Source organism: Arvicanthis niloticus, chromosome 22 (assembly GCF_011762505.2).
Source record: "Arvicanthis niloticus isolate mArvNil1 chromosome 22, mArvNil1.pat.X, whole genome shotgun sequence".
NCBI classification, from domain to species: Eukaryota; Metazoa; Chordata; class Mammalia; order Rodentia; family Muridae; genus Arvicanthis; species Arvicanthis niloticus.
This window is the reverse complement of record NC_133429.1, coordinates 13,385,178-13,412,205: the sequence shown is the minus strand read 5'-3', so window position 1 is coordinate 13,412,205 and position 27,028 is coordinate 13,385,178. Positions and strand designations below refer to the sequence as shown.

General features: G+C 41.8%; 1 protein-coding gene and 1 pseudogene across 1 annotated transcript in view; both read left to right on the top strand.

Moving 5' to 3' along the window:
- Slc17a8 (solute carrier family 17 member 8) overlaps positions 1-24,102 on the top strand; it is a 50,714-nt gene extending 26,612 nt beyond the window's left edge. Inside the window, exons 6-12 of the mRNA XM_076919944.1 lie at positions 4,348-4,434; positions 5,133-5,272; positions 6,051-6,200; positions 7,782-7,914; positions 15,502-15,612; positions 21,443-21,570; positions 22,358-24,102. Coding sequence (XP_076776059.1) covers positions 4,348-4,434; positions 5,133-5,272; positions 6,051-6,200; positions 7,782-7,914; positions 15,502-15,612; positions 21,443-21,570; positions 22,358-22,702 — 1,094 coding nt within the window. The 3' untranslated portion in view covers positions 22,703-24,102. The remainder of the gene's footprint in view (positions 1-4,347; positions 4,435-5,132; positions 5,273-6,050; positions 6,201-7,781; positions 7,915-15,501; positions 15,613-21,442; positions 21,571-22,357) is intronic.
- A 9-nt stretch (positions 24,103-24,111) lies between these two features.
- On the top strand, positions 24,112-25,686 carry LOC143436064 (large ribosomal subunit protein uL6 pseudogene; annotated as a pseudogene).
- The last annotated feature ends 1,342 nt before the right edge of the window (positions 25,687-27,028 follow it).

Genomic DNA, 27,028 nt, shown 5'->3' with positions numbered 1-27,028 from the left:
AGAGAGAGAGAGAGAGAGAGAATGTATGCCAGGGTATCTGTAGGCGTTCTATTTATCCTTCTACCATATGGGTCCAGGGGATTGACTTCAGGTTGTTAGACTTAGTGGCATTTGCCTTTACCTGCCCAGCCATATATCCAATCTATCCATTTTTTAAAAAGCTATCTTGTCTTTCCTAAGATAAGTTGATTTGAACTTTCTTACCAAAGGGAGAAATCCTCTTTATTAGTATGAATGTTTTAATATTTTCTTTTAAATTATTTATTTTATGTGTATGGGTATTTTGTCTGCATGTATGTCTACATACCTCATGCATGCCAGGCACCAATGAAGGCCAGAAGATGGCACTGAGACTAGAGTTACAGATGGTTGTGAACTGCCATGTCGGTGCTAGGAATTGAACCAGGGCTCTCTGGAAAGATAGCCAATGTACATGACCTTTGATCTCTCTCTCTCTCTCTCTCTCTCTCTCTCTCTCTCTCTCTCTCTCTAGCCCCATTAATTCTCTTTCTTATTTCTATATTTCCTTTAAATCATCATTAAATATCCCTTTCATCATCATTAAATTTAAATCATCATTAAATTTCCTTTAAGTCATCTATAAAATATTCCCTGGAAGTTTAGTGAGAGACATGGCCTGTATTGTGCTTAGTTTGACAGAGTGTATGACTGTGGTGTTTTTATCTTCTTGTCGGTCCCCTTGATGGCCTGAGTGTGTATCTCCACCCTACAAAAGTTACAGCGAACCTCAGAAGATGTCAGACTGCCCCACTTGACAGTGGGTGGTGTGCCTTGGCTTTACTTTCTATGACAGATGGCTAGCAGGGCCTGTCATTTTAATTTGCCAGCAAAACTGAGTGTGACAAGCAGCCACTCCCCACTCTCAGAGTGGTTTTATAGCCCTGAAAGGGATGATTTAAAAATGCCTTGACTGGAAGAAAGCTACCTGGTCAAGGTTGCAGGCCTTATTACATTACGTTTCCCAGCTAAGGTGTGGCTTAATTTCAAGGAACAGTTGAGAGGAAAAATGCACTAGAAAGAAATTTAAGCTTGAGGTTAATCGATTCTTAGTCTCAAAAGATATTGGAGTCAGGAGAGACTCTAGAAGCCACAAGGTTACAGCCTATTGTTTTAGAGTTGAGGAAACCGGGAGGAGAGAGGAAATCAACATGGCCAGTGAGAACACAGTCAGGAGTCTCTCCTACTCACGGTCATCTTCATTTCTTCTCCGTGGCACACCACTGTCTGTCAGCTTTGTCTGCCCTCAGTGGTTAGCGCATGGGTGCTGATATCCACTCTGCTCTCTGGGGTAGTCTGAGGGCTGAGCATCCCACTTGGAAGAAGTTCTAGGGGCTGCAAGTGCAGGTAGGAGATGATGTTGGTGCTGTAGCTGAAGAGGAGGTAGAGTCTGGTAGGTAGGGGAAGCAGTGTGGGTCAGTTATAGTTTCTTCAGTGAGAGAATACTTTTAAAAAAAAAGATTTATTTTATGTGAGTATACTGTAGCTGTCTTCAGACACAGCAGAAGAGGGCATCAGATCCCATTACCGATGGTTGTGGCCCATCATGTGGTTGCTGGGAATTGAACTCGGGATCTCTGGAAGAGCAGTCAGTGCTCTTAACTGTGGAGCCATCTCTCCAGCCCTAAGAATGCTTCTTTCAGTGGGGAATTGTTGGCATTTGATGGTGAATGAGGCAGAGTTGCAAAACCACAGAGTAAGATCTTCTCTGGGGTCTTACACCCTTGTCACCACATGGTTCCTCAGCCTTGTTTTTTCTTTCAAAATGGGGGCTAACGGTTGTATCTCCATCATCAGGTTGAAAGAAGCTGACTACAAATTAAAGGTTCAGAACACTTGGCCCAGTACTTAGCATACAGCATGTATAGTAACTGGTCATTCTTTCTGACTTTTTCTGTCTCAAGGACACCCTTGCGTCATGGAAACTTTGCCCTCCTGCTCTCTGGGGCAGAAGGCCACCTTATGTGCGTGCGCGCGCGCGCGCACACACACACACACACACACACACACACACACACAGTGAGAGAAAGAGACATACAGAGAAAGACAGAAAGTGGAGGAAAAGATTTCTTTGACAATATATAATCTGGTGTGCTTGCTTTATTGCTGTGAAGAATTCTGAGGTTTAAGATTTACTTATATATTTTATGTATATGAGTGTTATGCTTATATGCATGCCTCCACACCAGAAGAGGGCACAGATTCCATTTTGTTGTGAGACACCAAGTGGGTACAGGGAATTGAATCCAGGACCTCTTAAGGTTAAGAGCTCTTAACAGCCAGTGCTGGTTATTAACCACCGAGCCATCTTCCCAGCCAATTCTGAGGTTTAAAATAGATGCACATCAGGGCTGGGGTTATACCTCACTTGAGGGAATACTTGCCTGGTTTGCCGAAAGACCTGGGTTTGATCATGGTACCACCTAAGAACGATGTGGTGACACAGAGCCAAGTAGGTGAAGGTAGGAGAGTCAATAGTTCAAAGTCATATGTGATGAAGTCAAGGCCATCCTAGGCTACATCATAGCCAGTCTCAAAATGAAACACGTTGCTATTCTGTACACAATAAAAGCATTAGCAGTTGGCATCCCTGCGGCCATTTCCAGCTTCCTGAGCATCCTGGAATACACACTGTAGTTGATTTACTCTTATGCTACCCAGGAGGCGGAGACTTCATTCCCATCTTATCTCTGAAGGAGCCTTTTACTTCCTCCTATACCTCACAGTCACATTCCAGGGCCCAGGCTGCACCTTAGAGATAAAACCAAGCTTAGGCAGGTGTGATATTTTCCTATTTCCCCTGAGCCTCACCTACTTCCTAAAGGTCTGTCCTAGTGTTAGATTTGGGGAATGGACTTTCCTTTCACATTCCTCACTTTTCTTAAGGAACAACTTTTCATTCATGACCCAGGGGGAATTTCAGAGAAGGACTTTTCCATTCAGTTAGCAACTACCTGAAATTTACAGGGCTTTAGTTTCCCTAGCAGATGTCCAGGAACTGCAGCAGATAGGGAAACCAGGTGACAGCCTCTAGTCCCACTATCTTCTCCAGACTGACGGATATCCTCACACAAGTCCACAAAGTTCAGTATTTACAAAGCAAGAAAGGTCAAAGGACAAAATCACTGAGGTCTAAGTTTAAAGATCTCTATTGGTTTTCTTATTTTCTTTTTTCTCTTTCTTTCTTTTCTTTCTTTCTTCCTTCCTTCCTTCCTTCCTTCCTTCCTTCCTTCCTTCCTTCCTTCCTTCCTTCTTGAATCGACAGTTCAGTTCACATGACAGAATGATTTTTGAAAAAGGGCCAAGTGGGAGAGATTAGCTCATGGGCATAAACTAAGAATAAAAAGCAGATAGACCATTTTAGTGACTTCCTGTGCATGGCAGCAAGGCAAAGACCCAGGAAAAGAGAAAAAGAGCCAGTTGCATCATGTGACCCTTTTAATGTAAGGATCAAGGCAGGGATACCCAGAAGTCTGTTGTCAGACTCAAGGAAACTAGTCTGTTATTTTTCCTGGCTTCTTAAAGCAAATCTGATAAACAGCTTAGCTTTGTCTTGGTGATGTAGAACCCTGGAAGTAGTGACTCCATTTTGATTTTTAGTTTGGTCTGGTTGGGCCCAGTGTAAGAATCCCCACCGCCTAAAACATTGGTCTCCTGTAGTTGTTATTCAATAGAAATGAACTTTAAAATGTACCCATTTAGGAAGTGGATGGGGACAGTTGTCCTGCCAACCTGGAATCCAACTGCTTCCTGAGTGGTATGCATGTATGTGTGTATATTCTTTTATTTTTGAAAAGACTACAAAAGCATCTAAGTAAGGTACTGGGAGCTCTGAAAGCAGGTTCTGTGTTTCTTATATTTTTGGTTGTGAGCCTAGCCTTTAACGGCTGAGCCATCTCTCCAGCCCAGGTTCTGTTTCTTTAGTTGCTCCCTTAAGCATCCAACACTGTGCCTGACTGCTTTAAAATTGTTCTTTTATATTTTTCCCATTTCTGGATTCTGTTTGCTCAAGAAATTCTAAACTGTGGTATCTAAACAAACATCGTCAAATCCCTGGATGTGTCTCTCAGTGAAGTTAAAGAGCATCCTGAAGACATTCCCCTCCTGGTTGTTCTGTTCTAAGGCATGCTTGGGGGCTGGGTTAAATAGCTCAGTTGCAGAAATGTGGCTTTAGTCTCCTGCACACTAAAAACAGCAATAACGTTCACTGAGAATCCCAGACTGTTGTCATGGAGACATCTGATTTGGACTTTATCACCCGCACTCTGCCTGGACTAACAAGGTTTGAATGATGATTGGCCGGAGTCCCTCAATCTTTTCTGCTTTCAGGTTCCTATGCTGGGGCAGTCGTTGCCATGCCCCTTGCGGGAGTATTGGTGCAGTACATTGGCTGGGCCTCTGTCTTTTACATTTACGGTGAGTGATTTGGTTTTATGAGCTCATGTGTTGACACACAGAGGTATATTTTACTATATAAAGGCATGCTAAGGGCTTGTCTATGTGAAAATAGAAACATAAAACTCAGTTCACTGTCCAAATGGAAGCCTGCTTATGATCGATTTAATGCTTATATTAAACTTGGCATTTTGAAAAGCGGAATATTGTCTTCCTTTAGGTCTCAATGAACATGATGAAAATCAACAAGATACTGCTCAATAAATACATTTTTAAAAAAGTAACAGCCTAGGCAGGAAGCCATTGAAGAGAAGAACACTTAAAGATTGTGACAGGGATGCTGAATTATAGCTCTCCGCCATTGGTGGCTTCTGGTGGCGGGGTGTGTGTGAGGGGAAGGACTCAGTTTTCGTTAATGGGCTGGCCACTGGGAGTTTGACCAAGCTCTAGGGAGTATATGAACAATACAAATAGGACTTGAGGGGTTTTGTTTTGTTTGTTTGTTTCCTCTTTTGGTGGTGGGGGTGGGGGATGACAAGCATGGGGAAGCAGACCTGGGAGGACTTGGAAGTGAGTGTGATCAGGGTGAATTATGTGAAATTCCCAAGTAAGCAATAAAAATATTATTTTTTATAAGTCTGGACAATTACAGAGATGGAAGCCAGCGAGGCCATGCCATAGTGAGCCATGCTACTGAGCCTTTTGGTTTCTGTCTGCAGGTATGTTTGGGATTATTTGGTACGTGTTTTGGCTACTGCAGGCTTATGAGTGCCCTGCAGCTCACCCAACAATATCCAATGCAGAAAGGACCTACATAGAGACCAGCATAGGAGAAGGGGCCAACTTGGCCAGTCTGAGTGTAAGTACAGCTGGAAGGTAGGCTCTGATCTCTTTCCCATATGTGTTTCTCTCCATGACTGTACTACCTGCAAAAGCTACAGCTGGCAGAGAAATGTATTCCATGCAAAGGCAAGAAGGAAATCCAGTTCAGCGCAACTCAGTAGCCAGTGTGGGTTCCAACTTCTAGAGTCTGACATGGGGCCATTTATTTTAGACATATTTAAGTACAGTACACTTTTGGAAAAATGTTCCTGGTAGAAATGATCTCAATCCCACGTGCATAATAAAGCTTAGGGCATGATGACACTGGAACTCTTTTGCAAAAATATGTGTGACTTCTACTGTGAAGATGTGTTCTATAACTTAAGGGACTAGGATCTGTTGTGGTCTCAGTCATACAGGTAGTGTAGAGGTCATTAGAAAGTGCATATGACATCTCCCATAAGATTGGTCTATGGAGGGAGAGTCTGAGATAAGCATCACTCTGGGAGATTCGGGTGAGGTCTGGCCCTACAGATAGCACAGGTTACCATGTTAATAACTATATCTACTCCCAGCCTTCTGGGTGGAAAACATATATATATATATATATATATATATATATATATATATATATATATATATACATACCTTCTGTTTAAGAGACAAGTCTGCATGCTTAACATGTCTGGTTTCTCTAGTGCTTATCTGAGCTCAAAGACATCATGCTCTCTCAATCTCACGTGCATAAATAAAGATCTTACAGAAATAAGATGGTACCTTTGCTTGAAATCTCATGGTCTTTTTTTACTCCCTAGAAATTCAACACACCATGGAGAAGGTTTTTCACATCCTTGCCTGTCTATGCCATCATTGTGGCAAACTTCTGTAGAAGCTGGACCTTCTATTTGCTCTTAATAAGTCAGCCTGCTTACTTTGAAGAGGTCTTTGGATTTGCAATAAGTAAGGTAAACGCACAAATGCTTCCAATATTCTTGAACTTTAACTGTCTTGATCCAAGTGAGAATAATTCCGCATGATGAAATAATTAAAAGGGCTGTCATAATTCCTAACAGTTCTATGACGCTTAGCATATTGAAGGTCATACAATAGTCTATTTAATTTCTTCTTAGTAAGGATCAAAGATTTATTAATCTGCTTTTAAAAAAATCTTGGCTCTATCTAGTCTGAGAGTGTTTCTGAAGCTAACGTAAACATTGAATATTAGTTCAAAGGTAAAAAGATTCAATGGAGTGGTTTCTTTTCTCTTAATAAACTACTTATTGTTATTGCATGTCATTTAGCTCTACCTGCCTTTGCTCCAGGAAGTGGCCATGCTACCAGCCCCCTCCCAGCTTTCCTTGAATTCTCAAATAAAAGACACACACACACACACACACACACACACACACACACACACACACTTGTTCATTTTCAACTTGCTTTCTTAGCACAATTGCTGGGCACTACTATCTCCTGCCTGGAAAAGCATGCCCTTACCAATTTCTTATCTTCATCTTTCCCACCTGCCCTAAACTTCAGTGTCTACACTCCCCTGACCACCCACCTATAGGAGCACCCACTACCCATGGCTCCTCCTGAGACCTCACATGGTTGCCTGGTTCTCCTCTCTCTAAAGCATGATGAACTCCCTCTCCTCTCCCTTGCATCCTCTTTTCCTCCAGAAACCTGGAAGTCCCATCTGTACCTTCCACCCAGCAACTGGCCTATGGCTTTGTTTTACTGACAGATCAAGAACCAATTGGGGAACAGGACCTTAACATCGGAACCACCCCCTACCCTTTGTGGGCTAGCAAGATGGCTCATTGGTAAAGGTGCTTATGATCAAGTCTGATGACTTGAGTTTGGTCCCCAGGACTCAAATGGCAGAAGGAATGAACCACTTCCTGTAAACTGTCTTCTGACCTCAACACATGTGCTATGACCAGACCCCTTCCTCCTAATAAACAAATGCAACGATCTGCTCCATAGGAGGCAGAAAGAACACTGAGGCTAAGTTTCAGACCAGCCTTTTTTCCATAATGGTGAATGTAGCAGTAGCAATGGTTGCTTATGACAGTTTAGAAAGAACCTCCCTCAGTGCCCCCAGCCATTGTCATTAGGTTGCCTGTGACTCAGGGAGGTTTTGATAGTGAAACAAATGAGTCATTATGAGACAGAAAAGAAAAAAAAATCTTTTCTTCAAGAGAAAGAATTGCAGCAAGGCAGAAGTAGGTATTTGACTAGATACAAGCTTGATAGCAAGCAGAGGTTGGAAAAGCCAGAATAGTCTGGATACTGGTACCTTTGTGATGAGTAAGAGTTGTCTCTGACCCTAGGGAGCTTTCAGTCTGGTGGGGAAGAGAGTTAGTCCATACACAGAATCACTCTATCAGTCATTGCTTAATGGTTAGTTCAGACCTCCTGGGACCCTACATTAGATAATTAAGCTTGGTAATGGCTGTGGGGCTGTGTATCAGGGGTAAGTGAGGACTTGTAAAGCCCTCTCAGAAGAATGAAAGGCAGCTCTTTGTTTCTTTTCCTTCCAGGTGGGTCTCTTGTCAGCTGTCCCACACATGGTGATGACAATTGTGGTACCCATCGGAGGACAACTGGCTGATTATTTAAGAAGCCGAAAGATTTTGACCACAACTGCTGTCAGAAAGATCATGAATTGTGGAGGTACTGTGCATGACAGGAGGTTCAAGTGGTTTCTGTAGAAGAACAAACAGCATTGCAGAGATTACTTTAGAGCCAGCCCAGACTCGCTCTCCCATTCAAGTGCTAACTCAGCTCACCCATTCTTAGTTTTTGAGATTGGCCTCTATCAGACTGGTCTAACCATTGTAATGGATCCCAAAGACCTCTGAATCCATCTCCTTGTATATAGTTGAATGTTGTTCTCTATATTCCTGCCAAGTGGTCATGTACTTGTGAAATCTGGGGCAGGATAATTTAGTTGATGGCTGATGAATCAGGACACACTTAAAACCAAAGAAACATTTCCATCTATTCTGAATCCAATGTAGTATAACTTCTGTCTATGTATCTGCTTGCTACTTATCTTTTCCATATAGCTATCCACTTATTGTTTGCTTACATAGTTTACTCTTTTTCTTCTTCATTTTATGTGTATGTATATGTTTGAGTAAAACACAAGGACATGTGATTATGATTGGGGGACCTGAATGGTGGGCAGGAAATGAAGATTCAGGGCATTGTGTTTTAGGATCCTGTTTATTCACATGTCAAATAGGACTTGGCAGGTGTGATTAACTTAAAGAGTTTTTTGTTGAGATAGCATCCCATGTATCACAGGCTGGTCTTGAATCCAATGCATTGCAGAGGCTGGTCTTGAACCCCTGATCCTCAGGCCTCTACCTTTTGAGTGCTGAGATTTTAGGCATGCATTACCACACCCATTTTATCTGGTGCTAGGGATCCAACCCAGGGCTTTGTTCATGTTAGAGAAGCAGTCTACCAACTTATATCTTCATGCCTTAAATTAAAGGGTCTTGAGATGGAGAGATTATTTTACATTCATTGGGTACATCCCCATATAGCTAAAAGTTGTCTTGAGACAGGAGGCTGTAGGTTAAGGGTCATTGCAATGGAATTGGGAAGAACCCCAAGTAGACTCTAGAAGCCAGATGAAGCAAGAACAGATTCACCTCTAGAGTTTTCTCAATGAATGCAGCTTTGCTGACAGCTTGCTTTTATCTCAGGATGGCCCACTTAGGACATCTGACTTACAGAACTGTGACAGTAAATGTGTGTTGTTTTGAGTTGGTAAGCTTATGATAATCAGTGATTGTAAGCTAATAAAATAGCAGATGTCTCACTCCTCTGTTTCATTCCACTCCAGCTCATTGTCCTCCTAGACAGATGTGCACATATCTTCTGTCTACGTATCACTCATTCACATTCTCTCCACTGTGAGTGCTGTTCACATTCTTTCCTTATTCCACTCTTCTCTACAAGTATGCAAGAGTGAGGATATGAATGACCTCAAAGGATGTGTTGAAGTTTTGGTTCCCAGATAGTAGCACCATTGAGAAGTGATTGGGTCATGAAGCTACTAATTTCATGAGTAGGTTAATTCACAGATGAATAAAAGAGATGTTTTTCTTCTCAGTATAGTATTCCTTTAAGTATTTTCCACAATGCCAGTATGGTTGTCTTATTGCCAATTTTTGTGTTTATCTGAGTGTCTTATGAAATAGGATTTTTCCATCAGTTAAAAATATTACTTTGCTGGATATAGCATGCTTGGTTGGAAGTTACCTCAGGGCTTGAAACATCATCTGACACTTTCCTGTGTTTTAGGTTTGATGGCAAGAGATCTAATGTCATTCTGATATGTTTCCATTTGTAGTCAAGTTGACATTTCTTTGTTTTGTAGTTTTGACATACACCTATGAAATAGAGATGTTCTCTGGCTATACCTGCTTGAGAATCTAGAAACTTCTTGGGTTTGGATGTCCACTTCTTCCTCTAGACTTGGGAGCCTTTTCACTATACATTTAATCAAACACATTGTCCACTCTTTTTTTTTTTTTTTTTTTTTACTTCATCTTAATGCTTCTTTTGGCCTGTGGGCCCTTAGGGGTTTGCTTTCTTGAATGTGTCTTAGAGTTCTGGAGGTTTGCCCATGCTCATTTCACTTTGTTTCCTTACATGTGTCTGATGTTTTATTGTCTCGACCCAGTGCTCTGTCCCTGACATTTTACTTCTGCTTGGTCTTGTCTGTAGATGATGTTTTCCACTGTTTTCCACTGTGTTTTTTAATTGGCCAATTAATTCATCTCCAGTATTTCTGTTTGCTTCTTCTTCTTCTTCAGAATCTCAATTTTCCTCCATGTTTTAAAATTTACCTTCCCATTTGCCAATAATCCACCTTGATAACTTTTTAATCTAGGTCCTGAATGTATTTCCTGGCCTCATAATCTGCTTATTTGAGTGTACTCATCAATCCTCTTCCAAAGTAAGACTCTGAAGTAGGTTTCTGGCATCTCAACTCTTTTGTAATCTTTGGTTCTCAGTATTGAGAATGTCAGTTTTCTTTAAGGGTGTGGGTCCAGGTAGGTTAACCATGTCTTGGTAGATGGTCCCATACTTAAAAGTATATGGACAGCATAAATTAGAGTCCATAGGTTATTTAAAAGGAGCATGGAGTTGGTGTCCAGGGATTGGGGATGGCTTTTGGAGGAGTTAAAGGGAGAAGCTGGGGGGAATGTGATCAAAATAGATTGTATGAAGTTCTCAAACAATTAATAAAAATATTTATTTTTTAAAACAAATATATTATTAAAGGGGTAATTATTTCTCCTACCTCTTCAACATAGCTTAAGGTAGATCCAACTTTCTGATGAGTCTCTTAGTTAGGTGACTGATTTGCTTAATTAGAATTTTAAGTCTCTCTCTGGCCACTGATTCTATTCTCTTGACCAGAAGGAAACATACCAAATTTCCCTTACTGGACTTTTACTGTTACTGTAACATTCCCTGTTCTGCAAAACCATTTGGGAACTGGATTTTAATAGAGGAACAGATGTAAGTTATTTTTGCCTTGAAAATCTGAAGCTCTGGTTCCAAGGCTAGTCACCAGAAGGGTATAATATCTGGACTGGAGCTTTAATCTCTACCCTCATATGTAGTCCCCAGGCAAGTGTCTACCACTGAGTTAGTATATACCAAGTACAAATAAAAAATTATTTGTGTGTAGATAGTGTGTGTGTCCATGTAATGGAGGGCAGGGGTCAATGTTGGGTATCTTTCTTTATCATTCATCAACTCTTTTTTGGAGACAGAGTTTTTCCACAGACTCTAGAGCTTGGTGATTAGCTAGACTGGTTAGCTGGTGAGCTTTTGGGATCCACCTGTATGTACTCTTAGCTAGACTGGTTAGCTGGTGAGCTTTTGGGATCCACCTGTATGTACTCTCTCAGGGCTGAGGTTACAGATGTGCACGGCATGCCTAGCTTTCATGTGGGCGCTGGGCTGGGGATCTGAACTCAGGATTTTATGCCATGCAGCAAGTACTATACACACCGGGCAATCTCCCTAGCTCACAAATCCACACTTTTAGAAGCATGATGCTTTCACACTTAAATGGTTCTCCTTAGATATTCATCTTAAGAAATATTGATTCTTTGACTACTTTATAGTGTCTTTAAAAAAGACCCCATGAATTTAGAAAAGCAATTAACAGGTAAGGTCTACAAGTTTCTGTAGCTTGTATTCATCCCTATCTATCTATCTATCTATCTATCTATCTATCTATCTATCTATCTATCTATCATCTATATCTATCTATATACACACATATGTATATAAAACATATATACATGCATATATAAAATATATATAAATATACACATAATACGTATATGTATATATAATATATATTGTTTTGGTTTTAATTTTTTGGACAATTTTACATACATACACATATAATGTATTTTGATCATATTCATTCAAATCCTCCCTTTTGATCTATCTTCCCCTTCTTCTTTTTACTAATATGACCCCTCTGTCTTTCTTATCTTTTAAAAGATATTCTACTGAGTGTGATTTGGTTGTTTACATGTGTATGGGTGTGTGGTTATTTACTGGATCATGGCCAACTTACCAGCAGCTCTATACTTGAAGAAAAATGACTCCCCTCACCCAGAAGTCATTAATTGCCAGTAGCCTTTCAGCTAGGAGAACACTTCCCCGTCTATGTTAGAATGTTGACCGGCTTGATCTTGTGCAGATGTTGTACAGGTAGCTTCTGCTGCTTGCAGTGTATGTGTGAAATAACCATGACATGCGCAGAAGACAGCGTTCCACAGCTCTCTCCTGATGGAAAGCTCTCTCCTGTGATGTTCTTCAAGTCTTGTGAGGATTGGGTGCAGAGTGATGTGCTGAAAAACGAAAACATTTCTGACAAAAGTTGGCATAAACCTATGGTTATAAACATAAAAGAATTTGGTCTGATAAAGTGTTCACTTAGCAGTAATAGGCTGCTCCCCCCCCCCACCCCCCAAGGCTTATGACTGTCTTAGTGAAGGGCTTTTGAGCAGACTTACAGAACCAGGTATAAATGGCGTCCTGAGAAAGAGGCCTCAAATACAATCAGGGCGTGGTTTGTTATCTCTGTAACATCCTTGTCACTTTGCGTCAATGGGAACAGGTTACCTGGCTGGCCTTATTACAACATGTAGGGTCCACCATTGTGTAATACCGATGGTGGCTCTTTCCTGACAGGCTCGGTATACAACTTTGTATTTTTATCTCATTGTCTTTCTTCCCACCAATGAATTCTTATATATTCAGTACCAACTGCATGCCAGCTTGACTCTGTGTTCAGACCGTGGGTAATGGGTAAAGTGCTGGCCACAGTAGTGAGGGTGATAGTTCAGATTTATATTGCTCATATACAAAAATCTGGGTAGGTGTGTCTGCTTGGCAGAGCGTCGCTAAGGCAAGTTGACAAGCTAGACTTATAGAACTGTGGGCTCTGTGTCCAATGAGACAACCTGTCTTAGTAAGTAGAGAGTGACCAGTGAAGACACTCAGTTTCAACCTCTGGGCTCCACATGCCTGTGAACATGCATGTACCCATCAACATGGGAACACAGAGATGTGCATGCACACCATGTATAAATCATACACACACGAGCCAGAGGGAAGTGTAACTCTATAAGCTGGGTGTTGTGAAACATACCTATAATCCTAGCCTAGCTTGTTTAGCATGTATAAAAATGTACACATTCGTAGTAGAGATGAAATAAAAGTAAGAAATGATAAAGCATTATTGACAAGTTTTAGAAAATAAGAGAAAAGGAAGATGAGAAAGAGGAGGAAGATGGTTTTATTGGTTGTCTTAGTGCTTTACTGCTGTGAACAGACACCATGACCAAGGCTACACTTATAAGGACATTGTCCCTGGCCCTAAAGTGTCATTCCCTGGCCCAAGCATATAAACCATCACACTGGTTGAGGATGAGGATGCTGTGAACCCACAGGAAGTGGCTAGAGGGCTGCGTTGCTACCACACAGAAGCCTGTGTTGAGAATTGGGTGGGGAGCAGAGGTGAGGCTGGCAGAGACGGACCCAGAGGAGCGAGAAAGGCTGCCAGTAGATTGTACTAGTGACACATGGCCCTTGGCAGAAAGTCTCACTGAGCGTGTCGTTTAGAAAGACTGCATGGCAAATTCATCTGAAGTCAAAGAGGGAAGGCCATCAATCCCATTAAGTGATACTGGTTATGAAACCCGGAACTCAGACCAAGGCAGAGATGGAAAAAGCAGAAGTGAGATCTGATAGATAGTAATGTCTAAGACTGAGTATGTGTAATTTTATTTGGAAGCCAAGGTTTCAAGAAAGCCTGCAATTGTCCTGAAGTTTTTACTTGACTGTCTGTGACCACATGTACACCTATGTGCACTTCAGTGCCTTGAATACCCAACTTCCTTTCCTCCTCCACTGTTCCTTCAGGCCATCTGGCTCTTCTTTTTAACACGAGATGAAGAGATGGTGTAACTGGTCCAAGGTTACACAAGTCGTGATTTTGAGGCAGAATCTGATGTCAGGCCTTTCTGACTCTGTAGTCTAAAGCCTTAAACATGGGTGGGCTGTTGACTGACCTAGAGAAAGGGAGAAGGAAGTGGGAGTGGTGTTTTGTTTTGGGGTTTGGGAGAGTATAAAAAAAGAGGAACACTGGATTGGTCCCATCGACTTGGAAGCAACTACAGGATCACTGTGTAGAGATATGTGGACTTAGCAGCTGGTTTCCAGAATAAAGCCTCTGCTCTAATTATTCCCCACCCTCTGTGTACTATAAGTCTCCCTCCCTCCCTCCCTCCCTCCCTCCCTCCCTCTTTCTCTCTTTCTCCCCTTCCTCCCTCCCTCTCCCTCCCCCATGAGAATACATGTCTTCATAATTTTCTCATCTTTCTTTTTGTTGTGCCGTAATCATTTGTTCTGGATGCTGGATGAGATGAACAGAGAGTATGTTCCCCTGCTATGCTTTCTGTGCAAGTGCCTCATGTTCTTCTCAGAAGCCTGAAGACTTGAGTCGAGCTGTGACAGGGAGGAATGTTGACTTTGCTTCACTAGCAGTGAGGCGTGCCTTTGTTTTATTTCTTTGTTTAGTCTTCCCTTTTCTCCACTAGAGATGGAGCCTAGACTCTTGTGCAAGCCCCTCAAGCATTCAACCACTGAGCTATCACTGAGCTTTTCATTAAGAAAGTCTCTCCTCCTTTCTTCTCCTCTCCTCTCCTCTCCTCTCCTCTCCTCTCCTCTCCTCTCCTCTCCTCTCCTCTCCTCTCCTCTCCTCTCCTCTCCTCTCGTCTCCTCTCCTCTCCTCTCTTTTCTCCTCTCTCTCCTCTCTTCTCCCCTCCCTTCCTGTGCTCCCACCTCCTCCCTTCCCTCCTCCTTCCCTCCTTTCTTCCTTCCTTCCCTCCCTCCCTCTACCTCTTTCTTTCTTTCTTTCTTTCTTTCTTTCTTTCTTTCTTTCTTTCTTTCTTTCTTTCTTCTTTCTTTCTTTCTTTCTTTCTTTCTTTCTTTCTTTCTTTCTTTCTTTCTTTCTGAGACAGAGGCTCACTGTGTAGCTCTAGATGACCTGGCATTCACTATGTAGACCAGGCTGGTTTTGAACTCACAGAGCTCTACCTACCTCTGCCTTCCAAGTACTAGAATCTTCTTGGTTTCATTTTTTAAAAATTGAAATATGATTTCATTATTTGATAGACTTACTTTAAACTCACTATATAGTCTAGGCTATCTTTAAATCTGTGATCATTCTAACTTGGCCTCAGTCTCCAGGCCTAAGCCACCATATCTGATTGAGGGACTTTCATTTCTGAGGATAATTATAGCTATTTGCATTGGAAGAAAATACTAGGAGAGTGTTGCCTATGTAGGAGACCACAATTTACACAGTCAAGAGGGTCACTGATCATATATATGCACCACTCAGAGTAGCAGGAGCAACTACTGAAGAATCAGCCACTCACATCCTTCATCCCAGGGCCATCGCTCACCCTACTAGGACCATTTGTTCTTCAGGATGCACCAGGTAGCAAGGTAGAAAGTTCACAGAACACCTAGGCAATAACATAGTCACACAGTCATGATCATCGGGGAATATTGTACATACTGAGCTAGGATGTATGCACTAAAAGCTCAGATTCACAAACATGGATGAGTTCCATGTGCTAAGTCAATAGCTTTGACAGTTGGTCAGAAACATGATAATTCCTCTTCTGTTTCTATTTGCAGGCTTTGGCATGGAGGCAACTTTGCTCCTGGTGGTTGGATTTTCCCATACCAAAGGAGTGGCTATCTCCTTCCTGGTGCTTGCTGTAGGATTTAGTGGCTTTGCTATTTCAGGTAAAGTATCCTTGGAGTTTCTGAGTCATGTGTGTAGATTCATTAAGCCTGAGAAGAAAAGAAGGGCAAGGAAATTAGAGCACATTCCTTTAATAGCTCAGGGATTCCCAAGGAACAGGGCCACTGCACAGAGCTTCATCATGTGCGGCGACATGAGATTCACCAAGGATGAGCTCAGAGCCCATTCAAGCTGGGATTGTCTGTCCTCACTCTACCATGGGAAGGTATTGGATGCAGCTGATTTCCCCGAGGTATAAGTAGAACCCAGGCATGTGTCCCAGGCTAGTCCCAGGTCACCCTATCTAACATTTTACCTTGAATGGCCATGCCATTGGCATGTGGTCACAAGCACTGCTAGCACTTAGAGCACTTTCTATAGTTTTCAATAAGCTTTTGTCTACTTTATCATTTTTATTTTACAAGCAAGAAGGTGTAGGTGTGGGGTGGGGTGGGAGTTGTTCAGAACTAGTAGAGATGACGATGATGATGGTGATGACGATGGTGGTGGTGATGATGATGGTGGTGGTGGTAGTGATGATGACGACAATGACGACGATGATGGTGTGGTCTTACTGTGATCAAGCACAGGTTCTATGCTGAGGACACGTTCACAAACCCTCTGGGTGTCACTCCCACAACTACCCCAGGGGGGTTTTGATGTTATTTGGTCTCCATTTGACAGGCGCAGAAGCCAGCTGACTGTACGGAGAGGGCAGTGTGCAAAGCAGTGTGCTTATAGACTCTAGAAATGCCCTATGTGAATCCCAATGAGAATGTGTCTGTTGAAATAATCGCTTCTGTCCCACAACATTGTGAAACAAGCGGTGATGGCAACATTTTACTGAGTTTTTCACTATTTTACGGAATGATAATTGTAATCTTCTTCTCCTCCTCCTCCTCCTCCTCCTCCTCCTCCTCCTCCTCCTCCTCCTCCTCCTCCTCCTCCTCCTCCTCCTCCTCCTCTTCTTCTTCTTCTTCTTCTTCTTCTTCTTCTTCTTCTTCTTCTTCTTCTTCTTCTTCTTCTTCTTCTTCCCATTGTCCCACAGTTAGTGGTAAAGGGAGGACAGAGACAGAGGTCCACCTGCCTCCAAGTTCCCTTTGTCCCTAAGCCACTTTAAGCATCAAACCGAATGGAAATATACCAGAACAGAAAAATATTGTATCTGCTTCCCAAACTACCCTAAGAGAGAGGCCTGAAGTGTCTATCAAAATAGAGCTCATCAGAAAGTACATTAGGAAAAGATTGTTTCCAAAGAGTTTGTAGCCAACAACTTGGGGCTGGGGGTACACAGAACTGGGTCCGAGGCACTTTTTGACTGCTTTTTTTGTGTATAAATAATGTGCTAGATTACTTAAATTCTGATCTGGAGACTGGAGGCATGTGACAGCAGTGTCTGTATGTTGTCGGGAGGATGCCCTGGAGTCTTTCATCAATTTCTCACAGTACTTGCTAGATCACAGTACTTGCTGTTCTCATCAGCACTGGGCAGCCTTTAGTGCTGGGCTCTCTCGGCACTGGATATTATAACGAACAGTTAAAAATCTTTACCGTCGTAGAATTTGCCCCTATATCCGCCTTGGCAAGATTAGAATTGTCACGGCCCTTCTATACTTGGAGAAGGGAGGAGATGTCAGGGGCAGCCCTGCTTATACACTGAAGGCCTAAAATCAGCCATAAGCCTAAAATCAGCAATAGGCCTGACATACATGCCTGCTAACACAAAGTCTTGTGTCTCTGTGGAAAAACACTGAAACAGATGGCTATAAGCTATTGTAAACAGGCAGCATTTGTGGAAATTTACCAGCCTGAGTAGTCATAGACCTTGTAAATAGGCAGCCTTGGCGGATAGTACCAACTTAGATAAGGACAAGTGAATCATAGGCGGAGTCATAGTGACCTGACCCCTGAGCCTTCACCCAGCTGATACTCTGTTCTGAAAGATATCTGTACTCCCCCTGAACACCTATGTTCCTGTGTCATCCTTTTCCCCACATTCTGCATTTTTGTGTCTATAACCCCTGTGTTAAGAAGTAAAAATTATGACTTGATAATAAAAAAAGAAGAAGAAAAAGAATTTATGTTGTAGGGAAAATCAGCTACTCAAAGGTTTTACCAGAGAGTTGCACGAAGAATAAAGTACTTACTATTTATGTACTTACTACTATCATTGATTAATTACTCTGAATTCTATGGGCCCAATGCTTCCCAAACATTCATGCACATAGAAGCTAGCCCAGGACCTAACAATATATAGTTTCTGAGTTATTAGATCCAGAGTAAAGCATATGATTCTGCTCTTCAAACAAGCTCTGCAGAGTGACCTGGATCAACATCCACACTTTTTTTTTTTTTTTTTTTTAAAGAACGTTGTATATCCTAAGCAAGTCCTCTGCCACTGAGCTATACCCCAACCCCTGGCCCTTTTGGACCATGATTTTTCTATGTAGCTCAGCTTGATGTCTGACTTCCTATATAGCCCAGGCTAGCCTTGAACTCTGGATTCTCCTTCCTCCGCCACCCACTACGAGGACTGTGAGTGTGTGCCATTGTACCTGGTGACAGTCTACATGCTGACTAGCGAGAATACAGCAATCCTCACGTGCATCTAGGAGGATGCTGAGGGAAATTCCTCTCTCAATAAGTCTGCTATACAAAAGAGATTCATATCCTGTCCCCAGAGATACTGAGAAACCTTCAGCTTCACATTGCTTCCTTTTCAGGACTGCCAATTAATTCTCAAGAGGAGGTTTAAAAAAGTCACAGTCCCATTCGCCTATAGTTCTGTCAGACTGCATGTGACTTTCATGTGCTACAAAAACCGGTGCCCCCGTTTCTCAGTGACTTTCCCATCGGAGCACCAGCATTGTGTAGATAGAAACCTAATGGAATTCCTCAGGCTCCCTTTAGCTGTGTGCAAATGCCCAGGCTGGCTTCATAACAGAGCAGAATGCTCCACAGTCCCATTAATTGCCTCTTATCTCTGGTTTCTTTTCTAATAAAGTATTTATTGCATTCAAATTACAGTAAGATTAACTAACCACTCAGCTGTTTTATGTTCCAATTGTCTGGTACTTTGATCTGAAAGAGGTGTATTTATTGCAGAACAGGTTTTTAAAAATATCCCCCTGAATGTAGGTAGAGAGAAAGTTACCCAGATTGAATGAAAATTTTATTTTAAAACCGATTTTCAGGGTTATCTTTTGTGGGGGGGTAGAGGGGAAGTACAGAACAGAGAATTAAAAACCAAACCAACCGTCAGTAGTGAATGGGTGAAGGACTAATGGGCCCTCCGTTCATTCCTCAACTATTTGCTATACTGACAGATTCTAGGAGAAGGGAGTCATCGCTTCAGTTGTGCACTGGTCACTGAGCCGTCCAGACTTCATTAGATAGCTCGAAACCCTGTTCAGATAGAGAGCCTACTTAAACTTAGCAGGCTATAAAAACAAAACAGACAAGAATATGCACAAGGGATTTGTAGAGCAGAGGGGAGGTAGGTAGGGGTGGCAGGTGAGACTAATCAGCATATATTATATACATGTATGAAACTGTCAAAGAACAGGCTGGGGCTTGGAGAGATGGCTCAGCAGTTAAGAGTGCTTGCTGAATTTGGTTCTGAGAACCCATGTCAGGGGCCTCCATACCACCCATAACTCCAGCTCCAAGGGATCTGACGCTACCTTCTGGGCTGCTGCAGATATCTGTGCTCATGTGCAAACTCATGCACACACACAAAACTAGAAATAAAACAGCTGAGCTTGAAAGTGTCAAGGGACAAATTTCTTATGTAAAAAGTAGCCTATAAAACAAAAGGAAGCAGACACGCAACCAAACAAAACCCAGAATTCTTTGCTATACGTTCAGTAGCTTAAACTGGTAAATAATCACAAGTGTTTGAGTGTTGCAGACCGCTCTGCCCCATGTTTGGGGGCCAAAATATCGGGACCGGTCTATCAATGTTGGAACCTGCACTGCCAAAAGCCTTGGGGGCTAAATTGTTAGAGCCCGCACTGTCCCAAGCTGCTCCAGTCCGTGGGTTGGGGTTCAGCAAGAGAGAGAGTGAGGATGGATGCAAAGACTGGAGACCAGACAGAGTGTGATTCAATCCCGTTTATTCTTCAGTCTCTCTTCTTCTCTACAAGTCCCTAGTTCGCAGACCCTAGTTCCTAGCACCAAATCTCAAGTCCTAATCCAGCTGTAATAAGTCTCAAATCCTAATCCCAGTTCCAACTTCCAAGTTTTTCTCCAAGTTCCAAGTTACTCTTCAAGTCACCTTTCCAAGTTCTAAGCCCTAAGTCTCAAGTTCCATTCTTCTGTCTGCCTCTCCCTTTTATATGTCTCACTCCTAAGTCATGCCTTTAAGTCACACACCTTTAAGTCTCACACACCCAAGGGAAGATCCTGGGTATCTAAAACAAGATGTTATCAGCGTGTGCTCAGCTGTTGTAGGCTGTTGTAAACAAGTCTCTTGTAAGGGTATATGGCTCAAGATGGCTGCAAGGATGATAGCTGCCTTTTATCGGCTCCCCACATTTGAATGATTCCTATAAGGCAGATACATGACAGATACAGGACAGACAGCTGCCTATGCCTTACATCCATGTATATTGCTAGACACCATGTATGCCTGTGATCCCAGGTATTCAGGAAGCTGAGGCAAGAGGATAGGTTAGGTCTGTGAGTTTAAGACTAACCTAAGATGTTATTTCTAAATGAATAAAATAAATGAACAAAAGGTGAAATTAAAACAAATTAAGTACAAAAGACTGAACCTGGCTTTCACTTCCAGTTACAATGTACTTAACACACTATTATTTAGTTTAGTTTCTGCAATAGTTTTATAAGAATGATCACTCCAATCTGTAGATGAAGAAATTGAGGGCCAAAGATGTTAAATCTTTAGTCTGGATTAGCATCTCAGTTAAGCTATCAGAGCTAAGGTCTAATACCAAAATGCACCCCTGGGATACAGGCCAGGGTTGGTTTCCGGGGACTTGAGCTGCTTGCAATGCTTGTCCATCCTCTGCCTCCTCTGATTACTCTTCCCTTCTGGTGGTGGAATAGCAGTGGCAATTTATCATTTTGCTGCTTCCAGCAGCATCTTCTCTGATAGAAGACATTAATGATGAGTGAGACAGTGATAGCCCGGCAGCTGTTGTGTGGTAGAGTAGTGTAGCTGTTCACATGGTATTGTGTGGCTAGAGTAACTTAGCTGCTTACCACGGATGTCCACATCTATATATTTCTTATGTCTCATGTCATAGCACCTTTTACAGATAAATAGTAAGATTATTTCTCTACTTGATTACACATGGGAAATAAGCTTTGAGCCCCAACATACAGGCTTGAAACATGAAGATCCTTTATAAGTTAATGGGACTCCTGCTTATATTTATGCAAATGGTTAGAAAACATCCTTTGTAATACATCACGTGGCCACCAAGGCAGTCTCTTTTTTGGACCTTTAGTGGTGGGTCAAGTGATGCCACATTGGAAGGTCAAGTTCTTTTCTATAGGATTTGATTGACTTGTTTAAATGGATACAGTGTAGACCGTGGATTTTTTTGGCTTTGGAATTTCACATCTTCTGGGCACATTTGCTCTAATTCCAGAGCCCACAGAAACACTGCTAATTAGCACATTTAGTCCTGCTTTGTGAAGGCACAGCCTGGCAATGGCCAATCAGAGCTTCTTGGTAGAATAGCCATTAAACATATACTAGAGAGGATCAAACTGATTGATGAGCCTTGGGGCAAGCCACACATTTCCCAAAGGGTATTAGGGATTCTGTTCCCAACTCTGACTTTGAGGTTTCGGCTTTTACTATAGGTTTCAATGTCAACCACCTGGACATTGCTCCACGCTATGCCAGCATCCTCATGGGGATCTCAAATGGCGTGGGGACCCTCTCTGGCATGGTTTGTCCTCTCATTGTTGGTGCAATGACCAAGCACAAGGTAAGGATCTCCTTCATGGCTGTGGGCTGCAGTATCAGGGCAGAAGCCTCACATGAACTTGAGAACTCGGTGACTCACCCCAGTGTATCAGTGTGTGTATCCCTGTCCTTGACTAGGTCTTGAACAACTGCCTCTTCTTCCTCCTCCTCTTCATTCCTCTTCTGGGTTCCCTGGCACCAGTACACATATGTTGTTCAGACCTATATGCCAACAAAACACCCACAAACATACTTTAAAAACCCTGAACCTTCAAGGATGTGGTTACTTAGTCATTATTAAACTTTGTGGTTTTTAAACTTATTTTTAACTTTAAAAGATTTATTTTATGTGAGTGAACATTTTGTCTGCTTGTGACTATAAATACCACATATATATCATGGAAGACAGAAGAGGGCATCAGACTCCCTGGAGCTGGACTTACAGATGGTTGTGAGCTATGATATGGATGCTGGGTATTGAACGTGGATCCTCTGCAAGGACATAAAGGGCACTTAACCCCTGAGCCACCCCTCAACCTCATGTGACCTGTCATTTTTACATATTTATTTTAATATATATGTATATAAATATATATACACACACATACACGTACACACACACATAGTTATATTAAAATGGCATTCATTGTGGTCTTTCATTTTCAAGCACTCAAATGAAGTGTAAGTGTTCTGGATGTTGATTCTAATACAAGTCTATGGTCTATATGGAAGCACAATGTGGTCTTTGAGAGGCAAATGCTTAGGGCTCACTGGTAACCTGTTAACTGCCTCTATGTTTCCTTTGCTAGACCCGGGAGGAATGGCAGAATGTATTCCTCATAGCGGCATTGGTACACTACAGCGGGGTCATCTTCTATGGGGTCTTCGCTTCTGGGGAAAAACAAGACTGGGCTGATCCAGAGAATCTCTCTGAGGAGAAATGTGGAATCATTGATCAAGATGAATTAGCTGAAGAGACAGAACTCAACCACGACGCATTCGTAAGTCCCCGAAAGAAGACGTCTTATGGAGCCACAACCCAGAATTGTGAGGTCCAGAAGACCGAGTGGAGACAACAGAGAGAAGCTGCCTTCGACAGGGAGGAGCCATTATCCTACCAGACCGAAGAAGGAGACTTCTCAGAAACATCCTAACATCCTTATTTCCCTCAGCTTACAGCCGGAAGTATCCACATCCATCACCTTTCTCATACCTCGGCTTGCCAGGGGCCCAAATCTGGGACATTATTAGAGGTTGTGGTAAAGGGGGAGATTAAACCAACAACAGAGAAAAGAGAAACACCTTCTTACAAAGATGAGAATATGGATCTTGGTCTCAGTTGATAAAACAGTTGATCGTATCTTTTTGTGGAGGAGGGGATGGATTGGGCATTGGCAGTTGAGTTGAGCCTTCTCTAAAGATCTAGTTACTCAGGAAGAAATGGGTAGAAGAAGGAGTAGCTTGTTGCTCAAGTAAACACTGGAAGAAATCTCTTTGGTCTGGAGAAGAGTACATGGTGGTTGCCACCACATCTCCTAGAATACCCATGCAGAGGAGACTTTCCTAAACCTAATGAAGGGAATCACTCATGGGGGCCCTTGGTTATGCCAGGTGCTTTATGAATATTCTTATTTAACCCCACACCCCAATACAGTTATTATACCCGTTTTACAACTAAGAACATTAAAACAACTAAGAACTAAGAACATTGAAACAATAGGTTGACCCCACCCAAGGTCATCCTCTCAGGAACACGGGTGAGACTGGCAGATGAACAGGAGTTTTAGGCAGGAAGGCAGGCAGGAGGGAGGAAGGGAGGGAAAAGGGAAGGAAGGAAGGAAGGAAGGAAGGAAGGAAGGAAGGAAGGAAGGAAGGAAGAAGGGAAGGAGGGAGCGAACTCAGTGTAGGGACATTTTCAATGACAAAAACTAAACCTGGAACCAGCTGTTTTGTGGGTAATTCCATGTTTGGTCAAGGGCATGTGTATGTTTGTATGTGTGTATGTATGTATGTTTGTATGTATGTAAATATTTAGACTAGTGTGGCAGAGGGAATTCAAACGTATGAAATTCTAGCATTAAAGACGCTTAAAGTACTATATTGCTTGTTGGACCAAACAATTTGGTAAATCAATGGCTTTTTAAAAAAAAAGTCATAGCAATATTTATTTATTTATTTTATTTATTTATCAGCTAAGCAAGATAGCTCAGTTTCCAGGAATGGCTGAAAAGAAATGTATGAAAGAGTGGCTGTTAAATTAAAACCCTCTACAGTATCAGGAATTTGGTTAAATAATGTCTCAAACTATAATCCCCTAAGACATTCAATAACCTAAGAAGCATGTTCAGGGGAGACTATTTAGGTAATAGTCTCTTGAAAGAATCATGTTCAAACAAATGTGTGCCACCAGCTTTCTTAAAAAGTGTAGTCAGATGAAATAAAACTATGCCCAAAAGATTCACGATGACTTCAACTAGAATGTTCATAGAGAACAAAAGTATAGCAGTAGTTTCATAGAGAAATACTGCAGTCAAAATATCTGAGAGAACCAGACTTATAATTTGTATTAAAGAATTTATCTGTGATTGTGTACAGCAATAACATGGATACTCTCTAAATACATTTGAAATGTAATGTTAGCATGTAAGGAAATATTAGAAAATAAAATTATTTTCCTTCTCCTTGGTTTTGAAATTTTTATTTCTATTTTTAGGAGGAAAATATACTATAATAATAAAATAAAGATTTACTTGCATAATATTTATTTTCTGGGTTTTTTCCATTTTATTTCTTGACCCTTGTTATATTTAAAGACTAAAAAAAAAAAAAAACTAATCATAGATTTTAAAAGAGAAGAGTTGACTTCCCATTAAATAATGTTCTTTATGTCATTTGTAGATAGTTTGTGTTATCAGATGTTGTTAAATCTCCTTATTGGGTGAGTCCATGTAAGTCCCCTAGAGCAGTTCTGGGCATAAAGAAGTACTCAAGAAATAGCTGTCACATCGGCATCATCTCTAACTCTTGTGTGACTGTAGTCTTCTGTGAAGAAAGAGTGTCATGTCATGTCATGCATTGGCCACAGAGTTTATTATGAAAATTGTACTGTTTCCTTAGTAAAAAAAAAATTAGGAAAAATAGTTTTTATTTCTTTGTGTGTTAATAAATCATAATCATTATAAGTATGAAAAAGACTTTATGATGATCACGAAGGTAATGTAGATTATGACACAATCTATTGTTAGTGTTGCTGTCATGCAGAAATACCACATTTTGCTTTTAACTTGCGTGTATGATATTTTTTTTATGGTGGGCTGGATCGTGGCATTAAACTCTCTAAAGCATGTTGCCTGTGGTGATGTTATTTCCACGTAGGTTGCACTGGGCCACTGATTACACTTGCACAGCATTGACAAGTGACAGGGCCCAGATCTTGTAGATCTTGTCCTTGCTGTCCATCTGCAGAGCTACCCTAAAGTGTGGAGGGTGGCTCTCTTTGCCCCATCCACTGTGAGAATGAAGACCATTCTCAGCAATCAGACTGTCGACATTCTAGAAAATGTCGACATCGCTCTGAAGGGGCACACAGTCATTGTGAAGGGCCCCGGGGGAACTCTGCAGAGGGACTTCAATCACATCAATGTAGAGCTGAGCCTTCTTGGAAAGAAAAAGAAAAGGCTCCGGGTTGACAAATGGTGGGGTAACAGTGGGAACTGGCCACTGTCAGAACCATCTGCAGTCGTGTTCACAACATGATCAAGGGTGTAACACTGGGCTTCCGTTACAAGATGAGGTCTGCGCATGCTCACTTCCCCATCAACGTCGTCATTCAGGATAATGGGTCTTTGGTTGAAATCTGACATTTCTTGGGTGAAAAATACATCCGCAGGGTTCGGATGAGGACAGGTGTTGCTTGTTCCGTCTCCCAAGCCCAGAAGGCTGAGTTAATCCTGGAAGGAAATGATATTAAACTTGTTTCAAATTCAGCGGCTCTGAGTCAGCAGGCCCCAAGAGTTAAAAACAAGGATATCAGGAAGTTTTTGGGTGGCATCTATGTGTCCGAGAAGGAAACCGTGCAGTAGGCTGACAAGTGAGACCTCAGTTTCCTACCTCCAGAAACAAGATCCTGATCACAAGTACAATTTGAGCTCTTTGGAGACAATAAAATACTTATAGAGTGTGGATTCCAGTGGAAAGAGTCTCGAGAATGCTGGATTACTGAAATAAAGTCTTGGTTGTACTTTTTCAAACAATTAAAGTCTTGGCTATCCCTGAAAGTGAAGAGAGTAATTATGTTTTCGATACAATGGACTATTGGTTTCATTTTCCTGGATGTTGAATCCTATATGGAACCCAGTATTTCTATTTCACACCACAGTCTCTCAAGCTTAGCAAACGTGTTCTTCCTTTCTTTTATCTTCCCCTGGTTAATCGCATCATCTTGGAATCACATCAAGCTGGACCGCTCAGGACTGTCTCTGACTTAAGAAAATATCCAGAGTTCTCTTTCTTTTCTCTGCCAGGTTTCTTCTTCCATCTGTAGATCCACGTCTGACAGAGCTTTGGAACACTTCACCATCCTTTCTCAAGATGTGGCTTTATTTTAAATATTATTAACATATATTAATTATTCATAACAGTTGGCTCTGTTGTGACAGTTTCATTAACACATACACACAATGTCTTTTGATCATATTCCCCCCCCATTACTTTGATTGTGCCCCCTTTCTGATCCCCTCTCTTTCAATCTAGTCCCCCATCTACATTAATTTTTGTTGTTTTCTTTTGTGATCCAATGACTTTCATTGGGCTTGCTCACAAGCACACGAGCACCCTATCAGTGGCACTTATAAATGTCCCTTCTCCCCAGCAACCATTAACTGTTTGTAGATCCTCAGGGAGGTGGGGGGCCTTGAGTGCTGGTAACCACAGTGGCCGTAATTTGAGAGTGCAAAAGCCAGGGCATACCTGGCAGATAGCATCCCACAACATTCTACCTTTCCCCTTGGCTCTGATAATTTTTCTCTACCTCCTCTTGCCCAGTGTTCCTTGAGTCTTGGAGAGGGCGATGTAGATGTCACACTTAGGGTTGACTGTTCAACTGTTACTTTGATCGGTAATGCTTCTCTGAAGTTACCTTCTCTGACTAAAGCTGACAGCTACATTAATATATAGGCATACACATGATTTTGAAGGTACCTTGATTGGCACATTGTTCCATTTAGCAAAATAGTACCAGTAGCTTCCTCGGTGGGACCTATATTTACTGACCAGTTTTACAGCACAAGGCATGGATTTCTTATGTGAAGTGGGCTTCAGTTCCAACCAGAAAGTGATTGGTTATACCGCTGGTGTACAAGTGGGCATAACTTGCCTGACAGTTGTAATGTAGGAGACAGTATCCACACCAGTATAAGGCTATTAAAAAACTCTACCCCCTCCAAGTAGCCTGCATAGAACATTCCAGCCTATAAAGGATA